The sequence below is a fragment of the Vanacampus margaritifer genome, chromosome 14 (assembly GCF_051991255.1).
Source record: "Vanacampus margaritifer isolate UIUO_Vmar chromosome 14, RoL_Vmar_1.0, whole genome shotgun sequence".
NCBI lineage: Eukaryota > Metazoa > Chordata > Actinopteri > Syngnathiformes > Syngnathidae > Vanacampus > Vanacampus margaritifer.
In genome coordinates this window covers 21,304,652-21,328,331 of record NC_135445.1, presented here as the reverse complement: position 1 = coordinate 21,328,331, position 23,680 = coordinate 21,304,652, and the positions used below count along the sequence as shown (strand labels likewise).

The window sequence follows — 23,680 nt, the reverse complement described above, 5'->3', positions numbered from 1 at the left end:
TCTGTAATACGTAGAAGTGTTGATTTTGTCCAGTTAATAGAATAATCTGATAACTGTGAGAATTTAGTTATTAAGTTAAATACTTCCCCTAGCGAAGTAGCCGGCTTTTCTAAATAAAGTAAGATGTCATCGGCATATAGATTAATTTTATGTTCTGTTACCCCAGAGTGAATTCCTTGAATCCTTCTTTCCTGGCGTATGGCTAATGCAAGTGGCTCAATAAATATTGCAAATAATAAAGGGGATAGTGGGCATCCCTGTCTTGTGCCTCTCTGTAAAGTAAAGCTCTGAGATATAATCCCATTAGTAGTAACTGTAGCTTTAGGAGAATCACATAATACTGACACCCAGTGAATAAATGACTTCCCAAAGCCAAATTTATTTAAAACAGCAAAGAGGAAGGACCAGTTAACTTTGTCGAAAGCTTTTTCTGCATCCAATGATATAATAACTGCCTTTTTATCATGCCGCTGTGACATGCTAATAAGGTTAAAGAGTCTCCTAATATTATTAGTAGAGTGCCGATCTTTAATAAAGCCTGTTTGGTCGCTATGAATAATTGTCGAGATTACTGTTTCTAGTCTAGATGTGAAAGCCTTAGTGATAATTTTAATATCAGTGTTAATTAGTGAAATCGGACGGTAACTTGATGGAAGGGTGGGGTCTTTTTCTGGCTTTAATAAAAGTTTAATTGCTGCTGTATTCATGTGTGGGCGTATGTAACCCTTAGTTTTAATTTCTGTTACTACTCTTAAGAATAGTGGAGCAAGCATTAACCAGAAGTGCTTAAAAAATATAGCCGGATAACCATCCGGGCCAGGTGCTTTGCCATTAGGCATACTATCTAGAGCACTGTACAACTCGTTTATGTAAGTGGCGCATCTAACATGTCTTTATATTCAGTAGTTAACTGAGGTATATTTAAGCTACTGAGGAATGCCTCAATATGCTCAGGGTTAGGCTTGTTAGTTTCTAAGTATAGGTTACGATAATAGTTATAAAAAATGTGATTAATTTCTTCTGGTGATTGTGTGCATTCACCAGTTGTCCCTTTAATAGCCGTTATAAGAGACTTTTCCCGATTGCGTTGAAGTTGGTTTGCAAGAAATTTACCTGATTTGTTATTATAATCAAAGTTGTTATATCTCAATTGTTGTATTATAAATTCTGTCTTTTTAGTTAGCATATCGTCTAACTGTATTTTGTTAGTCAGTCCATATTTGGTTATTTGGGTTTATTGCGTACTCATCCGTCAGTTGTTTAATTTTATCTTCCAAGTCTTTTTCTACATCTAGTATTTTCTATGACCTACATGACTTTTAGGGATAGTAACATGTCTGCTAGGCCTGGAATTAACGAGTTGTCAATTTTTTTCTTGGGCCTACTTATTTGTGCAAAATGTTCTTTAACAAATTTGTTAAGAAAACACCTTTTTATACCCTCAACTATAGTCACGAGCTGTGGCTTGTGACCGAGAGAACAAAATCTTGGATACAAGCGGCCGGAATGAGTTTCCTCCGCAGGGTGTCTGGGCTCTCCCTTAGAGATAGGGTGAGAAGCTCGGTCATGTGGGAAGGACTCATAGTCGAGCCGCTGCTCGAAAATGGATGTATTGATGGATCTTCCGCATAAGTGTGATTAATTTAGACTTTCTGCTGATCAATGTCATGGAATAATCTGCTAAAAAACTAGATCAGAAAAAGCCTTGCTAAACACAACTTCATCACCATCTAGCCATGCCACAACTATTTTAATTTGAAAAAACTCACTAGAATTCCTTGTTTCGATGTCTGTGTAGCAAGATTTGCTGGTTCCCTCTCCAATGCTTGAAGCATACGAAACATGTCTATTGTCAATTCACTGAACTTCACCTAAAAAGAGAATGGGGAAAAAAAATATATTGTCATGTTTGATTGCTCAAAAAGATGATGATTCTAAAAATACATAATTTAGCTTTGACAAAACACCACTATAAATAAGGGCATGGGCAATTAATAAAATAGAATAAAAAACTAAAAACTATTAATATTGGAGAACAGCAGTTACTAGGAAAAATTAAAAATGCTAAATGCATTCTTCATTGTCTTAAGTAAATGCAGTATTATAATAATTTACTTATAGTAACAGTATTTATTGGTTTTCAACACAACAAAAAAACATACAATGCAAAACCCCATCTGCCCCATACCTCCCCAAGCAAAACACCCTCTTATGTACAATACCTAATGAACATAAAATTAACAAAAATGACATAGCATGTACCCTAGACATCCATATAAATAAACATCATGTATACACAAATGCAATTTCTAATGAATGAATGACTTACATATAGTATGTAATAGCGTTAATTTCGTCAACGAAAACTAAACACACATACTGTAATTTCGTCAACATATTTTTCACCTAAAACTAGACTAGACTAAAACACTCATTAATAAACAATAACTGGGACTAAATCAGTATGCATTTTCTTCGACTATTAAAGATAAGACAAAAATGTACTTCACTTAATAAAAACTGGACTAAAATCTATGGACATTTTAGTTCATGAACAAAAATGTGACGAAAATTATATGATTTTGTAAAATCTTGTCTTTACTAATCTGTCACTGCGACACTGTAATGTGCCACACCCCCTTTCAAATCTGCAGCTAGCGAGTGCAACATGCACAAACATTTGGGACAGACAGTAGGTGGATTCACGGTGAAAGGTTAAAAAAAAAAGAAGTAAATTACAGGGAGTCCTCAAATTACGGCGGACTTCTGTTCCTACGCTGGCGATATAACCCGGATTTTGACTTAAGTCGTATTTCCCCGTTAAAGTCGATATTTAGATCAAAATACTTTGTACAGTAATTAAAAAAAACAAACATTTGTGCGACCCGAAAGAAGCAATATTTCGTGTTTTCGCATGGACATTCATTGCTGACGGACAGCAGAGCGGAGTTAATTCAAGCTTAAACACGGAAATGTGAGGCACCTGATGGCGAGCCGACCGGCTGATGGACGTCCGTTACTGGAGGTAACAACAACACAACTTTAAATAAGTTTAAAATGGCTCATGCTGGCTAATATACAAGCTCATAGCATGGAGCCATAGTAGCCACTTGTTGATATACTGTAATTGTGTGTGAAGTTGTTTTTCATCCAAAACATGGGAGAAAATTTTATGTAAAATAATTTTAGATCTGAAATGTTCAACATTATCTGTTGACAAAAAAATATACCGGGGTAAAATTATTGTCCTGACTAAAACTAGACTAAAACATTTACAGTTTTTGTTGATTAAAACTAGACGAATAAAATTGTTTTCTTGGACTAAACTAAAGACTAAAATGCTAGATTTATAATCGACAAAAAATTGACTAAATAAAAACGGGATGAGGTTGACTAACTATGATATAAACTAACACGCATGATTGAAACTGGATTAAAACTGAGACTACATTTTAAAATGACTGATATGAAAATTAACACTAGTATGTAAATCCGTGCGCTCATCACATCAAGTGCACGCTTACTCCAGTCCACATATACTGTAGCTCTGTGATTTACAAAAAAAGCGTGCATACGTCATTCAAGCAGTCCGCTGTAAACATGATGCTAGCCCGATGCTAGCCGACCCGAACGTGTGTGTACAACCATAGCTCTTGAATTACGAAAATAAAAACGCTACCACGCTGTCCTTGCTCAAATCTTCAAAAAGATCATGATCATGATCATGAAAAGATCCACTCTTAGATGGATTCGCAGACTAACAGCACAGACGTAAAAAAAATAACCTGGACTGCTCATTCCAAAACGAGAAGTGAAGCCGGCGGCGGCCAACTTGCTTTGCCACTCGCTTAGAGCACACCTACAGTAAGTTGAATACATTGACTTTTCCGCTGCATACTTTTCACGTTATTTTCAGCTTCCGCAGCGAAAATGCCAGTGTGTGTGGCGTACAGTTGTACCAATAAGTGTAGGAAAAGCTCTAAATATAGATTTCATCAGTAACAATGTAAATACAGGGAGTCCTCTAGATACATCGTTTTGACTTTACGGCGCCCGTGCCTCATCCGTAAAACACTTTCTTTTAAGTTAATTTCTCAAAGTAATCACGCCATTATAAAGTTACTTAAAGTTGTGTTGTTGTTACCTCCAGCAACGGAGGTCCATCGTGCAGGTCGGCTCGCCATCAGGCTCTGCTGTCGGTCAGTAATGAATGTTCGTCTGTAAACAAGAAATATTGGTTCCGGCTCTTCCGGGTCACGCAACTAAGTTTTTTAAAAATTACTGTACAAAGTGTTTGATGTAAATATCGTCTTTAACGGTGAAATACGAAATTTGGGTTACATTGGCAGTGTAGGAACGGAACTCAGCCGTAACTCGAGGACTCTCTATTTAAATTTCCTCTCATAAAGTATTTTTTCCGAGTGCTACTCAAAGATTGGTCTGCGTCATGTTGTCAGAACCATTATTGCTGTGAAATGGAAACCTAACTTCTGCAAGTCACGATACTGAGATAATATACTCTGAATGGTTGATACAAACAATGAAGTTACCTCATTACCCCAGTTACCCCGTAAAACACTCACTGACAGTGTTTTCAGCAAAAAAAATAACATGATTTGTCAGTAACAAGTTACTGAACATGAGTTGTGAGAATTGTTCCCAAGCATAAGTCTTGTATTTTTCCCAAAATTACAGGTGACTGATACTGATGATCAGAGGTGGGAGTAAGTCATTGCTTTCCAAGTCAGAAGTAAGTCTCAAGTCTTTGCCCTCAAGTCCCGAGTCAAGTCCTGAGTCAAGACTGACAGGTTGACAAACGCCCCCACCGTTTTCCAGGCCCTGGTTAATGACGTCCTCCGAGACATGATTGACAAGTTGGTGTTTGTGTATCTCTCTTTTTTCTCTCTCTCTTTTTGAGAGAGCTCAGTATTGTTCATTCGGTAATCGTACTGATTCGATATGTCATCATCATTGCTCTCTCTCTTTTTTCTTTTTTTTTGTATGTGTGTGTGTGCAAACCGAATACTTCAGAATCCCGCTAGAGTCACGAAGTTGCCAGGAGGCCCGAGGAAGGATCAAAGAAAAGAAAGAAAAGTGATATCCAGCACCGACCAGACATCACCTACTACCCACCGGGTTACCAACCAGAATTTTTCACCAACCTGAGAAACATCTGTTTGTGTATCTTGATGACATTTAGATTTTTTCACAGTCCCTGTCCAACCATGTGCGGCTGGTGCTCCAAAGGCTCTTGGAGAACAGGCTTTTTGTCAAGGCCGAAAAGTGTGAATTCCATGTCCCCAAAAACCACGTTCCTCGGCTACGTCATTGCTAAGGGTGAGCTACACATGGACCCAGCCAAAGTGACTGCTGTCTCAGAGTGGCTTAAACCTACTGACCGCAAGCAGTTGCAGCATTTCCTCGGATTCGCTGATTTCGGAAATTCATTAAGAACTATAGTCGTGTTGCAGCCCCCTTCACAGCCCTCACCTCCATTGCTGTTCCTTTCCGCTTGTCAGAGGAGGCTGACACTGCATTCAGCAACCTCAAGAACCTGCTCACGTCTGCTTCTGTCCTTGTTCATCCAGATCTGTCGAGGCAGTTCATTGTGGAGGTGGACGAGTCTGAGGCGGGAGTGGGGGCCGTACTCTCCAACGGCTACCTGAGAACGGTAAGGTACATCCATGTGCCTTCTTCTCCCGTAAACTCTCCCCAGCAGAGCGCAATTACAGCATCGGTGATAGAGAACTCCTGGCTGTGATAATGGCACTAGAGGAATGGCGCCATCTCCTGGAGCGTGCAAAACATCCATTTGTGGTGTGGACGGACTACAAAAATCTGGAATACCTGAAGACAGCAAAGAGACTAAATCCAAGACAAGCTAGGTGAGCCCTCTTTTTTGCTAGTTTTCATTTCACTTTGTCGTATAATCCGGGGCCTAAGAACACCAAGCCTGATGCCCTGTCCCTCCAGTTCTCCACCCACAAAACAAAGGAGGATTCGGAGATGCTTGTGTCGTAGGATCAGTGGAGTCAGAGATTGAGGCATTGGTTAAGAATGCACAGAGCGGACAAACAGACCCTAGAGGTGGGTCCCAAAGAACTCTATTCGTCCCTGATTGTGTCCGCTTCCAGGTCTTGGATGGGCCCACGCTTCCCGTCTGCCCTGCCACTCAGGTCTCAACCGAACCCTAGCTGTCCTGTGCCCATGCTTCTGGTGGCCGACTATGAAAACAGACACTCAGTCATTTGACGCCGCATGCACAGTATGTGCCCAAAACAAAACATTTACCAGGCCTAGTTCCGGTTATCTCCGCCCATTACCAGTCCCCAGCCGTCCATGGTCCCACATAGCACTGGACTTTGTCACTGGCCTTCCTCCGTCAAGAGGTAATACAGTCATACTTACCGTAGTGGACAGATTTTCTAAGGCCGCCCACTTCGTTGCTCTAGCCAAACTCCCTTCAGCCACAGAAACCGCTAACCTGGTAATACAACATGTTTTCCGTCTCCATGGCATTCCCCTAGACCAGAGGTGGGCAATCTCGGTCCTCGAGGGCCGGAGTCCTGCAGGTTTTGTAGCTTTCTCACTTCCAACACAAGCTGATTCCAATCAACAGGATCGTTATCAGGCTTATGCAGAGCTTGCTGATGAGCTGATCATATATCAGCTGTGTTGGAGAAGGGCAACAAGCAAAACCAGCAGGACTGCGGCCCTCGATGCCCACCTCTGCCCTAGACATAGTCTCAGACCGGGGTCTGCAGTTCACATCCCTTGTCTGGAAGCCCTTTTGCTCTGCACTAGACATTTCTGTCAGTCTATCTTCCGGTTATCATCCGCAAAACAATGGTCAGACGGAACGCACCAACCAACAGCTAGAAACCGCACTTGCTTGCTTGCATGTCACATGCTAATCCTTCCTCCTGGAGTACCCAATTGACATAGATTGAATTTGCCCCCAATATGCTGCCTAACGCCTCCCTGGGCATGTCTCCCTTCCAGTGCTCTCTGGGGTACCAACCTCCTCTCCTTCCCTCCCAAGAGAAGGAAATAGCAGTCCCATATGTCCAGTCCCACATACGGCGGTGCTCCAGCACATGGAGACACGCTCGCACAGCTCTGCCCCGTGCTTCGGAGAGCTCCCGGACACATGCCTATCGCCGTCGCTCCCCCGTACCTCTTCACGCAGTAGGCCAAAATGTTTGGCTGAGCACTAAGAATCTCCCATTAAAGGTTGAGTCCAAGAAGCTGTCTCCCTGCTTCATTGGCCCATATGAGATCAAGCAAATGATTAATCCGTGCGCCATCCACCTCAAGTTGCCCGCCACTCTGCGTGTCCATCCAACATTCTATGTTTCGCAGATCAAGGTCAGGGCCCCCGCTTCCTTCCCGTGAACCCTGCCCATTTGTTCCCTGTTTGTGTGTATGTGTGCGTGAGAGCATCACACTGCTGGGCGAGGTGGAGGAGACACAGCTGGAGCAGGAGCCAGGTGCACAAAATTACAATCAGTAGCCTACAAAAGCCAGCCCTGGACTTCACTTTAGCACCAGATCAACTCTAACTGTCACAGTCAGTTGCATCCAGCTTATTGCCTGCCTTTGAGTAGAACTGTATTCTGATCAGCACTCTTTGCACCTGCCGAAGCCGTATCTTTGCCAGCCTGCCGAAGCTAACTCGCCTGTGGATCACCTGCTCCCTAGCCGGACTCGTCCCCCCTTGGTTCTCCCGCTCACATCAGTCCACTAATTAAAAGATTCGCAAGGGACTCTGTTTGCCTCCCGTGTATGCACTTGGGTTCTCATCCCATGCCTTCGAACCCTAACAAATTTAAGGCACAGTCGTTTAAACAGGGAGAGTGGATTATAAAGTAGCATAGGTCCACAATAGAAAAAGCAAGCGACCCAAGCAACAGCTGTCAAACTACTGTTGCTAGCCAGGCACCCGACGCTAACACGAACAGTTAGCTACTAGCCACGGACGCCGGAGACTTGTACTGTGCAATGACGGCATAATTACCTTGCGTTTTTTTTCAGGTCCTAAATTCGCTATTTAATATACTTATTACGATAATGGTGGTAGAAAATAAGTAATTTCAATAAAAACGTCGATAATACAAGCCAAAATGTCAAAGGGAAGTAGTCAAGCAGACTTCAAATTAAAATCCACCAAGGCTGTTGTATTGGTGTCAATGTATTATTTGGTCAGCTTTATTTTGAAGTTTGCCTTAGCGTAGGCGGGGTGTGTTTGCGCCTTTGTGGCCCCCTGACATGTCTGAATGACGGCACTGTGTCAGCCCAACTTGCGCACACACCGAGAGAAACTTACTCAACATACATTGTAATCTTTTTGTTTTGGTGGAAGAAGCAAGTCTTTTCAAGTCAAAAGGGCTCAAATCCGAGTGAAGTCACAAGTCATTGTTGGTCAAGTCCAGGTCAAGTTTCAAGTCTTTTAACATTTTGTCAAGTCTTAAGTCATCAAATTCAGTCACATGACTTGAGTCCACACCTCTGCTGATGATGACAGGACGATAAATTAATCTTGCAAGTGAAGAGCAGCCAGCTAAGAGTAACATTAGCGCTTCTGATTCACTTGTTGTCAGCGATGTCCACAATAATCAAGAGTGCCTAGATGCAGACCACCACTGTGTTGGCTCAACTGTCGGGACACCTGCACTGTCAGGGCAGGAAATGCACGGTGCTCATTCCAAAATAAAATCGCGTAGGAACTTCTGGTTTTCGTGCTAATGCAGTTTCTATACTATTTGCTGCCACTTCACTATCACTTACTGTAACTTTGACTCGTACTCCGCGCGACCAACTTTTTCGCACTTCTAAAATTTACTAAGCGCGGGACACTTTACATTACTAACATTTAGTTACGTTTCCTGTTTTGACATAGTTTCACGTTTTTTAATGGATAATTTTCAAATTTTTACATGATAATGTTCACGTTTTTACATAAGATTCACATTTTTAACTGATAATTTTCACATTTTTACATGTCAAGTTTCATGATTTAACGTAATTGTTAAAACGTGATCGCCTTCATGTAATAATGTGAGCTCTTTTCCTAAATACAAAAAAAGAAAAACTCTAATTGTTTTGTATTTTTAATTCTTACCTGCCATACTTTTCACTTATTTTCATGACAAGATAAAAATTGTACAGGGACTAGCAATGGAATTGTTGTGCTAATGTAGTTCCTATGCTGTCATTGCTGACACAATTTTTAATTTTGACTGTATCGCAACACTTTTTTCCTACATATTAAAAAAATATATTGTATTATATTGTAATTTTATTTTTACTGCCATACATTTCATTTTTTTGTTTTATGTCTATGCCAAGCATTGTGCGACTGGAACACCTAAGTACAAAGTAAATAAAACCACTACTACCTACACTCTTGACATCGATGAATTAAGGTTCAATAAGAAAACAACATAATCAAAGACTTACTTTTATTTATTAATCTTTACCAATATACCAAATATTTACTTTCATCAACTATAGTCTCACAAAAGATCAACAGGTCCTGAATGTTGTGGAACTTGATTTGAAAACCGCCAGGATTTCTTCTTTTTCTTGCTCCTCTATGTGTTGTTCCGTCTTTTATATTGCTCAGTGGCCTCAGCCTGTTCCTCCTCCCCAAGCACAGAACTTTGAGCAGGTCCACTCTGGCAGAGAAGAGTTTGTGATTGGCCTAAACCCACATTGCTGCATTTCTGCAATCATGCAGAACACGCACTTCAACCGAGTCCTATAGAAAGGGTGGGGGTGAGGGTGGGATAGAGACAGACAGAGACAGAGACAGATACAGATACAGAGAGACAGAGACAGAGAGAGAGGGAGAGAAGAAGCTGGGTCGGTTTTGTTGTTGTTGGTGGTTTTTAAACAGTATTTAAAGGGACTACACCATGGTATTTTAAACCCTTCCACAGTTAACTATAGGCATATAGTGCCGAAATCTTACCATGGACACAATCACGATGTCATTTTTCATGAAATATGAGTTATTTCGGTGGCTATTTTTCTTACCCAGAAGTCAAACGCTGGGTTCAGTGGCTGTGCCGCGCCCCTCTCATGACGTCGGCTCATGCTCATGCTCATGCTTCGCACAATGCCCCACAAAACATGCAAAAAAAAAGGGTCCTTGCCGCAAGAAATCGTGGAAGAGGATGGGAGCAGAGAGGCAAGAGGAGAGAAGGAGAGAAAAAAAAAGCACCACAGTGGATGGCAAACCCGCGTTCTATTGCTTATGCGGCGAGCGCACTATCCACTTCACCATCCATTGAATTAAATTCATTGCCGCGCAAATGTTTTACTTGCAGTTTACACCAGTGTAAGCCAATGGATTTTAAGCCAATTGTAATTTCATTGCACTTTAGCAATGCATATGTGAAGAATAATTGATTGCTTTAAATTCATTTGGACAGAATGTTTATTGATAAAGGCTACTTTTGTCATTATCCCATGGAGGGAGGTCTATGAGAAAGTGGGCGTGTGTTTAGTCCGCAGAGGCGGTGTGGTGGTGGGGCCGCACGCAATGATGTCAAACCGTGCCAACAGCTCGTTTTCTCAGGTTGGGAGAGGCCGGTGCTTGGAGAGCAGAATAACCTAGAATTTCTCATACAGGGGCGAATGGAGGAAAACAAAACTTTGGTCATGTTTTTGGCATGGCTAAAAGCTCCAAAAAGTAGATTTTTCATGTTGCAGTCCCTTTAACTTTTCAACTATGCATACATTATAAATACTTCTTACTCTTACCTGTATTTGTAATTCGTTTTTTTTCAATCTACTTGCCAGGATTCAGTGACTGGGAAGGGTTTCTAAAATAGAAAAGACAATTGCATGAATGCTAAATAATCATTACAGTTTTTCTCCATAGGTTTGGCACATTTCTTGAAACTGAAATGACATTTTCAAAACTGCAAGCTCATTTGGCTAAACAGACTTACATTTTTGCACAATCAGTTCATTAGCAAGAGCACATATCTATCTCAAAACTGGGCACACATGCTTCATTCCAAGTTTATTTCCCAAACAAAGAGTCACCACTGTCAGAATTGCAAAGATCCTTCTCAATTGCTTTGGTTCATCTGCATTCACTTAGTAATTTTGCCCAAAAATAACCTGGATGATTTTGCACAACACTATGGATCATCTGCAAAAGCTCATATCACTCCCAAAACGGCTTACCTACAGTATGTGTCAAAATTTTATGTCATACAAGTAGTCAGTGTCCCCACAATGCATCGTCCCTTTGGCATTGTGTGAGCACTGCAAGTGAAAATCATTAGATGTTTTGTCACAACAGCAGGGGTGCCGCTAACAAAATACAATTGTATATAAAACTGGGTTTAAAAAAAGGATTTTACAAGAGCAGTTTTCAAAGTTCGCGGTTTGACATACTCCACTCACACTCAAGGAAATTACAATTGTTTTTATTTACACAAAGTTACTTACACTTACACATTAGGGTGCAACAAAATAAATGTAAGCCAAATTCTGTATATTCATGAAAAACTAAAACATAACTAAAATTGTATCTAGCGCACGGCGTAAATGAAGAACCAACTACTGTAACACTAACTACACAGTAAATTCTGTGGAGTAAATTTGACTCTATTTAGCGTGGGACCAAATAGACTCCGTTTTTGGAGTAATATTTACATTTGGAAGAGAGAGAGAATAAAGAATTTTAAAAATAAAGAAATAAAAGTCACTCAAGAGTTGAGGAACAAACTTACGACCTTCAGCTTGGGAGACAGCCGATCTCCTCCCTGAGCCACAGAGTTCCTGCTGTGTGTTAGTATATCCCTCATGTCAACTGGAATCTTCATAACTCCAAGAGACCAAAAGTGATGTTTTTGGTCTCCTCTTGGAGATAAGCAAACAGTAGGAGGGGCATAGCTCAGGTGGTAGTGTGGCAGTCTCCCAAGCTGAAGATCGTGAGTTCGTTCCTCCACCCTTGAGTGATTTTTTTTCAATTCTTTATTTGTGTAATAGTGTAAATATTACCTTACTCTTACTGAGTCTATTTGGTCCCACTCAAAATAGTCAAATTTACGCGTAGAATTTCTGTGCAGTCACTATGATCACCTTCCCTCTCTTGGCCATCGTCCTAATTCTCTAATCCATAAAATGCTCTCTGTTTGGACAAAGGTTTTCATCCATGTCGCAGCGGATATTTATTTTCCCTTGAAATGCAAGGGGGACTGTGTGAATGTCTCAACCAACCTCTACCCTGTGATGTGCTTGACTAATTTTGACAATATTGAACAGAAGATTTTGCATATTCAGACCTACACACTGAAATCCCGCTGACATGTTTTGGAGAGGACAACCACTAATCAAGTTCGGTCAGCAAGATGTATTCATTTGGAAAATGTGCTAAATGTGGGCACATTGTGCTAACTGTAGGCTAAATGTACACTTTGCACTGATCCACTGAGGCAATTGAGACATATACTAAGACATTGGCAATTTGATAAAAGCAATAAAGAATGCCATTCAGTTAACACTAATTGTAAGGTGGTTTTGGGATTTGTCCATGGTATTTTGAAAATGTCATTCTAGTTTCCAGAAATGTGCCAAACCTATGGAGAAAAACTGTAAAATGGTCAATACGGGGTCGTTTCATTAACCATGCCAGCAAGCTGGATTCTATTTGTGATTTCACAGACTCCGGAGAATACATCTTGTACCGCTAACGCTGATACGTTGGCAGCCGACCTTTTTTAGGTCGGACCAATTAGGCGTTTTTAAGGGCGGGACGAAACCATTAAGGGCCAATGGCAGTGGGGAAACAAACAAACCTAACAGGCGAATGGACGCTGCAAGTAATTCTGTTCTTGCAGAATTACTCAGTTTCCTTGTTGAATTTGAAAAGTGAAAGGTGCTTTGTGCATTTTTATCTGGTAAAAATGTTCATGCTTTCACCTCCCCCCTAAGATGAGACAGAAGATGACATTTTTATCCATTGTCTTGATTGGTCCAATCAGCTCAAAATATTGTACAGCAAATTCATCCTTTCCCCAACGGATCTGCCGAGTGAAGTCACAGATTGATAATATGAAGAACTCCCTTGAGTGAATCACAATTATCAATCTTGCTTATGAGGTTAACGTTTCATGCAGAACAGGCACTACTGGCTTCAATTCGTGACACACCATCCATGCATTTCACTCAATGCAGTCACACTCTCCACACACATTTAACAGGCTTTTCATGGTGCCTGTTGCCATGCTCAATTGCTGGTATAAATTAATGTAATGTTGGTAGGTCTGGCTCATCATGTTACATCAGTAAAACTCTAATGTACAATTGGTAACTATGATTTCATACATTTATGTTGCACTATATAAAGGATATCACACAGATCAGAAATTATCAAGTTAAAACCCAATAGTAGAATTCCCAAAAGCACAAAAAAACGTTTTTTGTTAGTGACCTCAGCAGTTTCCAGTTCCCACATCTCTTGATCACCAAGTCCAAATTGTGCTTGGGCACATTTGGAATCGAGAAAGGCTATTTCTCGCTGTCTTGGTTTCAAAACCTACAATTGCGGTTAGTGACATTTGAAGTTGACACTGTGTGACATCACGTGACAAGACAAGACAAAACAAGACAACCCAACCACAATACTCTCAAATAGATAACAAATATACTTTGTTAACAACCATCCATCCATCCATTATCTGAAACACTTTTGCATTTGATACAAATTTTCCTCATGTTACAGTAACCATCACTTACAGAACAGGAAATGTCCAGGTTTCCACACAGGAATGACAATGGCATCTCTGATTGAAGCATCATTCTAACAACAACAAAATTCAAAAGCAAACTGTTAAAATACACAAGAACTATAATTTGAATAAAATCAGTAGGGCATGTTGCACATACAGGTAAGCTTGCAAGTGGGTTACATGATGCTGGTGGTCGAATTGTTGCTACAGCATAGAGGTCAGCCACAAAAATGGACTTCTCCTGTGGATTTCAAAGGTCAGCAAATGTCCATATATTATAAAGAGGAAAAGTACAGTCCAAAAACAATGTTTCATACCTGTGATTGAGCTGTGATTTCTTGTCACAAATAGGACAATGAAAATGTCACCAATCTTTGCAATTCAAATTGCTGCGGCAGATCTTATGTAAAAGCAAGCCAAGAAAATGTTTAGATTATGAATTATAAAAATGATAAAAATAAAGAAAAGCCAAAATTGTGTGCGTATTTAATCTTAAATGTATTACCTTCAAATGTAATGGCAGTTTTCACATGGACGTCTAAATGCTGTTGAAGCCTCGACGGCAGTGAAACAAACGGTAGCATCCTGTGCAGTGTTCTGTTGTAGGCTTTCCAACGGAGGGGAAAATTGAATGGTGCATCTGGAAAAAAAACAAAAACAATTTTGAGTTACGTGTTTCAATTACAGTACATTAACTTTTTTTCTAATTAATTTATAAAACATACATCATCAGTTTTTTTTCGATAAGGGGTTAAAAGTGACCTAATGCAATAATTACATCATTAACCCTTTTGGTTCTGTATGTTTTTTTAAGTACTTACTTACCTACAGAGCTAGATAAGAAAGCCATATTTTCTATTATAATAAAGATAACACAATAAAGTCTCCTATCTACTGCTGACTACAGCTAGGAGTGCTAGGCTAGACCGACCAGCCCCTTGAAACTAGCGAGAGACTCAACTCAAGGCAACACAATTGCTCTGAAAATAGTAACTGCAGAACCACACGTGTCTTCACGTCAGTCTCCAAAACACCAGAAACGTCACTAATAACGTCAGAAAATGTCGCTAGATTTTTTTGCTAGTAGCCTCTGACAAAAGGTCACCAAGAATATTAAGCAAGAGAGTCCCTGGTTATTTGTCGCCATAATCGCACTTAGTTGAGTGTAGTCGACAATCTCGCCAAATAGGTTATTCTATACGAGTTTGCAGCAGTTATACTGGCGACCAACAAAAGAAACCATGCATTAACAGTTTCTGTGCATAACAAAAAATCAGCAACTCACCGTTAAACACAGAAAACCACTAAATGTCAGTCATCGTTGTTGTCGTTTTTGTTGTCTTCTCCTTGTTTCTCTTCATCGTCTTCTTTCAAGTACGAGCGAAGTTTTTCTTCTTCAAATGTAATTAGTAATTAGTAAATAACATTACTGTGGGTTGCCGCCACCTGTCAGACTGGATGCGTTACTTCCCGTCCTCACACCTCACAGTTAAGGACAGGAGAGCCTGCCCCAGAAGCGACCTTTCAGTGGAGCTATGCAGCCAGGTGCCTCTCACAATGATAGCACAACAGGCTACAGGTCAAATTACCAAATATATATATATATATATATATATTTGCTACTGAGTCTACTGGTCATTGAACACACCTTGCGACCACTGCAGAATGTGAGCTGGCGTTTGCTTTTGTTTCTCTGCAATAAATACTTTTTTCTTGATACAAAAACTCGTTTCTAAAACTAAAAAACACACGTGTGTTCTTCATGTGTTTTTTGTAAAACATGTGTTGTACCAGAGGATACCATTTTTGACGGAGGGAAGTTCTTTTGCACAACACCGCACGGTGTTTTATGGAGAACTTGCCCAGCTGTTCATTTCGGATACAGAAGATGAGGACTTTGACGGATTTGTCGATGAGAATTGATCAAAAGTAACGTGAGTACATTGTTAAATACTTCAATAAAGTACAACCGAACTCAGTTTTGCTCCCGCTGCCTTTTTAAAAACATATGCTAGGTATCTGTTAGTATAAAAGCATTCTATCGTATGGTAAGATAGCGTATGTTTTACCCTGCCTGCGCCCAATAATACCTTATGTGTGTGTTAAATACAGAAATAGCACAGGTAAGACTGCGCCTTTTAATACTTATGGTTGTGAAAATACGGTACATCAATAAAAATTAAACCAAGTTTTGGCTCCCAATTCTATACCCGTAAATTAGGGCAGTTGTATATCAAAGTACCACTGAAATGTAACAAAATCATAAATGGAATTAGGATTAAACCTGGCTGTTAGAGTTGCCAATGATTAGTGCATCTGTAAGGACGAGCTGCCCAACCACCATGCCTTGTTCCAACGGAGGCACACATCCATCTTGAAGACGATAGCTGATGACAGTGACAGAACTGTTGTCATCAAGTAGTACCACTGGGTCTGCCTGTTTTACAAATAAAGAAAAAAACAAGTAGTCAGCAAGGAGATCATCCAAAAAATAGATCAGTTTACATGGCTGCCTTTAAGTTGGATTTAGAAAAACATAATTGGTCTGAGGTCTATTCAAATGATGATCCCAATATCGCATACAGTGCATTTCAGTCTACCATTATTTCTCTATACAATAAACATTGTCCATTAATAAAAGTCACAAGGAAATGTAAAGGTCTAAATAAGGCATGGATTACCAAGGGGATAGAGATTGCATGTAAAAAGAAAAACATTTTATACAAAAGATTTATTTAATTGAGATCTATGGAAGCTGAAATAAAGTACAAGACCTACAAAAATAAACTGTTGAATATTATACGAACAAGTAAGAAAGATTATTACCATGCATTGCTAGAACAGAATAAAAGCAACACATGAGAAATATGGAAAATACTAAATCATGTAATTAAAAATAGCTATAAAAAAAGACTGTCCAGAATATTTGATAAAAGATAAAAATATTGTTATTGTAAAACATAGCTAATGATTTTAATGAGTATTTTGTTAATGTTGGCAGTAATTTGGCAAAAGAAATCCCTGAGCCAAGAAACAAACATAAAATAGATAAGCACATCAAAAAAAATGCATCCACTATGTGGCTTAATGCTGTTAATGATACAAAAGTATTAAATGTTAAAAAATTAAAAAATAAAAAGTCCCCTGACTGCTTCAACATTGATATGACATTAGTAAAAAGTATTATAGAATATGTTGTGCAACCTTTCACATACAGTATATATGTAATTTGTTGTTTAAAGTCGGTATATTTCCATCAAAAATAAAAATAGCAAAAGTTATTCCTATTCATAAAAATGGAGAAAGACATGTATTCACTAATTATAGACTAATATCACTTCACTTCAATTTTATTGAAAAACATGAGCTTTTAAGTGAAAATCAATATGGTTTTAGAGAAAAACGGACCACCTCAATGGCAGTCATGGAACTCGTAGAAGCAATATCTACTAACATAGATAATACAAAATTTACTGTTGGAATTTTTATAGATTAAAAAAAAAAAGCATTTCATTCTATAGATCATTCTATACTAATGAATAAATTAGAAAGATATGGCATAAGAGGTTTGGCATATAAATGGATGAAAAGTTATTTGGATAATAGATATCAGGACTTAGTTTAACAATATACAATCAAAACACTGAAGAATACTCATGTAGTCCCCCAAGGGTCTGTGCTAGGCCCCAAATTATTTATCCAAATTATTTATATTGCATATAAATGATATCTCAAAAATATTCAAAAGTGTCTTGCTAGCGGATGACACAACTCTCTACTGTTCAGGAGAGAACCTGAAGCAGCTTCTGACTAGTGTGGAGAATGAACTAAACACATAAAAAAATTTGGTTTGATATGAACAAATTATCACTAAAAATACTTAAATACTACAAAGTTTATAGTTTTGGTACTAGACAATCCACACAGGTCAAAATTATGGTAATTCAATTGAAATAAAAAGAGTGTATGAAAATAAATTTCTTTGAGTAGTTATTGATGAAAAATTATGTTAGAAGTCTCACATAGATAACGTCAAAAGGAAAATGTAAAAAATTATAGGGATACTCTTTAAAACTAAGGATGTCCTAAATAAGAAATCATTATACATATTATATTGTTCATTATTATTATCATATCTGACCTATTGTGTGGAAATCTGGGGAAAAACATATAAAACAAATACCGATCCTGTTTTCAAACTTCAAAAAAGAGCCATAAGAATTATAAATCGATTAAAATATACAGAACCAACTCATTCTCTGTTTATTAAATCAAATACAATGACATTTTACGACTTAGCACAAATAATGTATAAAGTACACAACAATCTACTCTGCCACAATACTCAGAAGCTGTTTTAAGTTAGAGAGAGTCCTTGGTTCAGCAGGATCGAGTAGACCACATCAAATGACATCTTACAGTCACCAATTCACCTCAAGATTCGCTTCCAATGTGTTGCCATGGCAACAGATTTTCACGAAAAATTGAGGGCCGCGAGATGCTGTGACTGCAGCAAGACCGGGAATACCCAATATGGTGGCGCCCTGCTGCTAAGATAGAACGAGCTCTATTTTGCTACACCAAATCCGAATTTAACCATCATTGGCTTTTCTCTTCTCTCTTTTATATGGCATATTTGGAATACCACCCAGCGTGGAGGACTTCGAAGGTTTCATCAACGGATACTTTTACAGCTGCGTGGTAGAGGTACCTACCTACGAGAAATCTTCCAAGAAGAGAAAAAAATACTACGGTCGTCTCGGTCAGTATGCTGGACTCCATAAACAAAAAACTAGATCTCCTCTTCCTTTTCCGCGAGGACCTCAAGGAATTAAAGGTGAGTTTGGAATTCGTCGGCCAACAGGTAAGTGACCTCCAACGAGATAATGCCGAGTTACGCTCTTCACTCGCGGCTGTTTCAGCTTAGTTGGAGTCGATCAAAAAGTAAAATAAAACACTAAAAGAAACGGTTCTGGATGTCCAATCCCGTAGCATGCGGGAGAATTAAATTTTCTCAGGCATATCAGACAATCCAGAGGCCGAGATAAAAAATATATATGACAATATCGTTAAAAATTCCTCAGGAGACGGTAAATATCTCTTTTCACCGTGTACATCGGCTCGTAGGGGCAACAAGCCCCGGTCCTATTATCGCTAAGTTTGAGCATTTTAAACAGAAAGAATGTTAAAAGTAAAGGACAGGAGCACAAAAGGGACCTCTTTCGGGATGAACGACCAATTCCCGAGAGAGATTAATGAGCGGCGAAAGGTACTGTCACCTCTCCATTCACACAAATAACATAAAACACCTAACTACTCTGATTCCATCCTATAACATGCCAATATTAACAAGCAGCTTACACAGATATACACACAGAACTGAGTTTATATTGTCTGTATGCATAAATTAGTTCTGGTTTCCTGGAATGCGTGTGGCGCTCGCTCACAGGCAAAAATAATACATTTTTTAGACCATCTCTTAAAATTAAAAGCAGATATTCGTCTCCTAAAAAAAAAAAAACACCAACAAAAATCAAAAGAAAAGTTATTTATTGATTATTTATAGGAATTTCAGTCAAGTGTACTCTGCCTCTTATAGCAGTAAACAAAGAGGAGTCTGTATACTCATACATAAGAATTTATTCTTTATTCTAAATAATACAGTAACAGACCTAGAGGGCCGATACATTATTATTCAGGTGACTGTATTTAATAAAGTATATACATTTGGTAATTTATATGCCCCTAATAATGATGATCCAGCCTTTTTCCATGTTTTTTCTCTCAGCTCAGATTTAGCAGCAAACTCTACTATTATTATTGGCGGAGACTTTAATACAGTCTTGAATCTATTAATAGATTGTTCTAATACTACAACACGTACATGGCGATTACAATACGCCAAAGTAATAGGAGAATATATGGATGATTTTGGCCTCGTTGACAGTTGGAGACTTAAAAATCCAACTAAGAAGGAATTTACCTTTTTTTTCCCGCGGTGCACCGGTCATTTTTAAGAATTGATTTTTTCCTTACAGCCATATTTTTTTAAACACTTTTAGTCAATGCTTGCGCCATTATTCTTCAGAGTAGTAACAGAAATTATAACTAATGGTCACATACATCCACACATGAACACAGCAGCAATTAAACTTTTACCAAAGCCAGAAAAAGACCCCACTATTCCGTCAAGTTACCGTCCGATATCACTAATCAACACTGACATTAAAATTATCGCTAAGGCTTTCGCATCTAGACTAGAAACATTCATCTCAACAATTATACATAGCAATCAATCGTTCTTCATTAAAGGTCGTGATTCTACCAACAATATTAGGAGGCTCTTTAACCTTATTACTATGTCACAGCGGCATGATAAAAAGGCAGTTATTATATTATTGGATGCAGAAAAAGCCTTCGACAAAGTTAACTGGTCCTTCCTTTTTGCTGTTCTAAATAAATTTTGCTTTGGGGAGTCATTTATTCACTGGGTGCCATTATTATATGATTCTCCTAAAGCTGCAGTTACTACTAATGGGATTATATGTCAGAGTTTTACTCTACAGAGGGGCACAAGAAAGGGATGCCCTCTGTCCCCTTTATTATTTGCAATATTTATTGAGCCGCTTGCATTGGCTATACGCCAGGATAGAAGGATTCAAGGAATTCACTCCGGGGTAACAGAACACAAAATTAATCTATATGCCGATTAAATTTTACTTTATTTAGAACCTGCTACCTCAAAAAAAAAAAAAAAATAGAAGAACCTGCTATCTCGTAGGGGAAGTATTTAACTTAATAACTAAATTCTCACATTTATCAGATTATTCTATTAACTGGACAAAATCAACACTAGTACCTATTACAGAAAAAATCATGGGACCCTGCAAGCCAGGACCCACACTACTCCCTTCCTATAGGTAATTTAAAATACTTAGGCATAAAAATCTCATCTAAATTAACTGATTTAATTCATTTAAACTTCACTCCACTTCTGAATAGCATTCACAGTGACCTGGAGCGCTGGAATACCGTCCTATTTCTCTTATAGGACGAATAGCCACCATTAAAATGAAAATTTTACCCAAAGTAAATTTTCAGTTTTCTCAATGATTCAATTCAAACCTTCGTCTAACTGGTTCCAGTTGTTGGACTCGGCCGTTACAAAATTCTACTGGATTTTTTTTTTTTTAAAAGAGCAAAGATAAGTCTATCTATCTATCTTATCTACTCTTCTGAAAAGCAAATCCAAAGGAGTTCTAGAGGCACCAAATTGTATCTACTACTACATAGCTAACCAGCTACAATATGTCATTCTATGGGCACAACCCAACAGAGATACCACATTGTTGGCTGGAACTAGAACAGAAGGATTGCAACAACCTCAGACTTTTAGATTTACTCTTTATTACAACATCAATTAAGCGTCACAATTATTTTAAAAAACGCAAAGATTTCCGCCACCCTGATCGCCTCGTGGAAGGCACTAGAAATCACAAATTCCCAATTGGAGCCTTGCGGGCTTTCTCACATATGGCATAACCCTGACTTTCAACTCAACAATCAATCGTTTTATTTAGGTGTGTGGGAGCAGAAAGGAATTACACATCTCCACCATCTTTTCTCAGACATGTTTATATCATATACAAACTTGCTCCAAAAATACAGATGGAAAAAAACTGAAAATTGTTACATGATGGAAGTTAAAAATATGGTATTGAAACAAATTACAACACTTTGGGGTACGCTACAACCGCCTGTTTTAGCTAAAGATATTACAAAGCTTTCGCCGACAACAAAAAAACTCTCAAAAATATGTTACTTTCGTAAACACGTAAAATGTATTTACCCATCCTGAAATGAGTAAAATAACCACTTATCCAATATAAAATTATTCATAGAACACATATTACTCAATACATGATGCAGAAAATGGGACTCTCAATCTACACTCGTAGCCCTTGCTATCGCCAAAAAAACAATCCTTGTTAACTGGAAAAATAAACTCGGAATATTGACCAATGGTCTAACTTCCTCATAAATCACATTTTAATGAAAAAAAAATCTCTTGGCATTTTGGAACTAATGGTTGTGTTGTTATAGTCAGGAACCCAGTTGCTGCCAACAGGATCGAGTAGACCACATCAAATGACATCTTACAGTCACCAATTCACCTCAAGATTCACTTCCAACGGGCACCAAGGGTTAATATTCGGAATCACTGCATGCTTGTTGGTTAAATTCCTAGGTGCTGTCCCTCCTGGCCAAGCGTGAGCGGCTCTGCCCCTCTGTTGGCTTCTGGGGTGGCGGCTGCGTCTTGGCCGTTTCCTGGGTCTCTTGGGGGGGGGGGGGGTGCTGTGTTGCGGTGCTCTCCCTGGTGTCCGGGGCAGCTCCCCTCCCCCTTCCTCCTCCTTACTGCTTCGCCCTCCTCGCCTTCCCCCGCCCGTCCTCCTCCGCCTCCCGGTACCTTCTCCCTCGTCACCCTTGCTCCTCCTCCCCCCTCCCCTGGGCCAGGGGCTCCATCCCTGGCCCGGGTCGCGGGTTTCCGGGCGGGCGGGCGGGGGTGTTGTGGCATGCCCCACTACAGTAAGGCTCCTGGCACCTCGGGCAGGTCCCGGTATCCGGGGAGGAAGTCCTATGGCCCCGCCGTGCTGTCGCCGGGTTGGGAAAGGTCCCGCTGGGCGCTCCTCTTAACTCACTTCAGTAGTTTTTCACAGTACGCTTTGTAATTAGAAACATAGGACACATAACACCCTCCTTGGGCGGGAGACACCGTATTCGCCCTGCAAAGGAGGGGAGTGGGGGGAGTGGGGGCTGTGGGCCAGTGGGGTGCCTGGTGGGCCTGCTCTGCCCCATTCTGTGCATTGGGCTTGGGGTGCGGGCTGTGTCGGGGTGGAGGGCGCTCTGGGCTCCTGGGTTTGCTCTTTGGCTGGTGGCCCCCGCGAGGTCCGGGAGTTGTGCCCTGGCACTGCCGTGGCCTTGGGGGCCCTGGGAGATTATGCTTGCCCTGTCCTGGCCGGGGTCGACGGCTCCCCCCTTTGGTGGAGGTTTTTATGCATGCCAGATCCACCACACTACCGATATTCAAACCCAATCTGCTTCTCCCTCTCGTCGCTGAATCGGTGAAGGCTGGTGTCTGTGGATCTCACTATGCTTCTTCAGTCTTTCCTTTGGTCTCTTGAGGTCTCCCTAATTTGTTGGAATTTAAATGTCATCCAGTGTATATACAAGTGTGTGCGTGTGGTGCAGATTGGGAGGTGAGATGGAGCAGAGGGAAATTATGGGACGGGGGAAGGGGTGGCAGCAGGGGGGGGGGGTAGGAGGAAGGGCGACGAGGGAGAAGGAACCGGGAGGCGGAGGAGGACGGGTGGGGGAAGGTGAGGAGGGAGAGGCGGCAAGGGGGAAGGGAGAGGGAACCATGGGGCACCCTGGCGGCACCCAATGCGTCGCCGGGCACGGAGCAACGAACCACGCCGGGGTGGCGCCGCTCCGGACACCAAACGCAGCACCCCAACACAGCACCCCCAAGAGACCCAGGAAACGTCCGAGACGCAGCCACCACCCAGCAGCCAAAGGAAGGGCCCACGCCTGGCCAAGGGGGACAGCACCTAGAAAGTTAACCAACAAGCATGCAGTGATTCCGAATATTAACCCTTAGTGCCCATTGTAAGTGAATCTTAGTGTAAGGTGTCATTTGACGTGGTCTACTCGATCCTGCTGGCAGCAACTGGGTTCCTAACTATAAAAACACAACTATTAGTAAATAAATGCCAAATACAGAAGCAGCAATATAAGTTACAGCGGTGTGGTGGCTCTCGCTAACAGGCAGAATCAAGTTACTAGATTTAAATTAAAGATTAAGATTCTGTGTATGTAGACAATGTTTGTATACATTTTGTTATTTGTTTTTTTATTCGAAGCAGAGATTT

The 23,680-nt window shown here is 40.2% G+C and overlaps 1 protein-coding gene across 4 annotated transcripts in view; it reads right to left on the bottom strand.

Moving 5' to 3' along the window:
* The window catches only part of scai (suppressor of cancer cell invasion), a 171,117-nt gene that overhangs the window by 54,723 nt on the left and 92,714 nt on the right, over positions 1-23,680 (bottom strand). For 3 of the 4 annotated variants that reach the window (XM_077542791.1, XM_077542793.1, XM_077542794.1), the window contains 2 exons: positions 16,036-16,188; positions 1,770-1,871 (listed from right to left, as the gene is read on the bottom strand). In XM_077542791.1, the coding sequence (XP_077398917.1) occupies positions 1,770-1,871; positions 16,036-16,188 (255 nt within the window). The remainder of the gene's footprint in view (positions 1-1,769; positions 1,872-16,035; positions 16,189-23,680) is intronic. The other variant, XM_077542792.1, reaches the window with a different exon arrangement.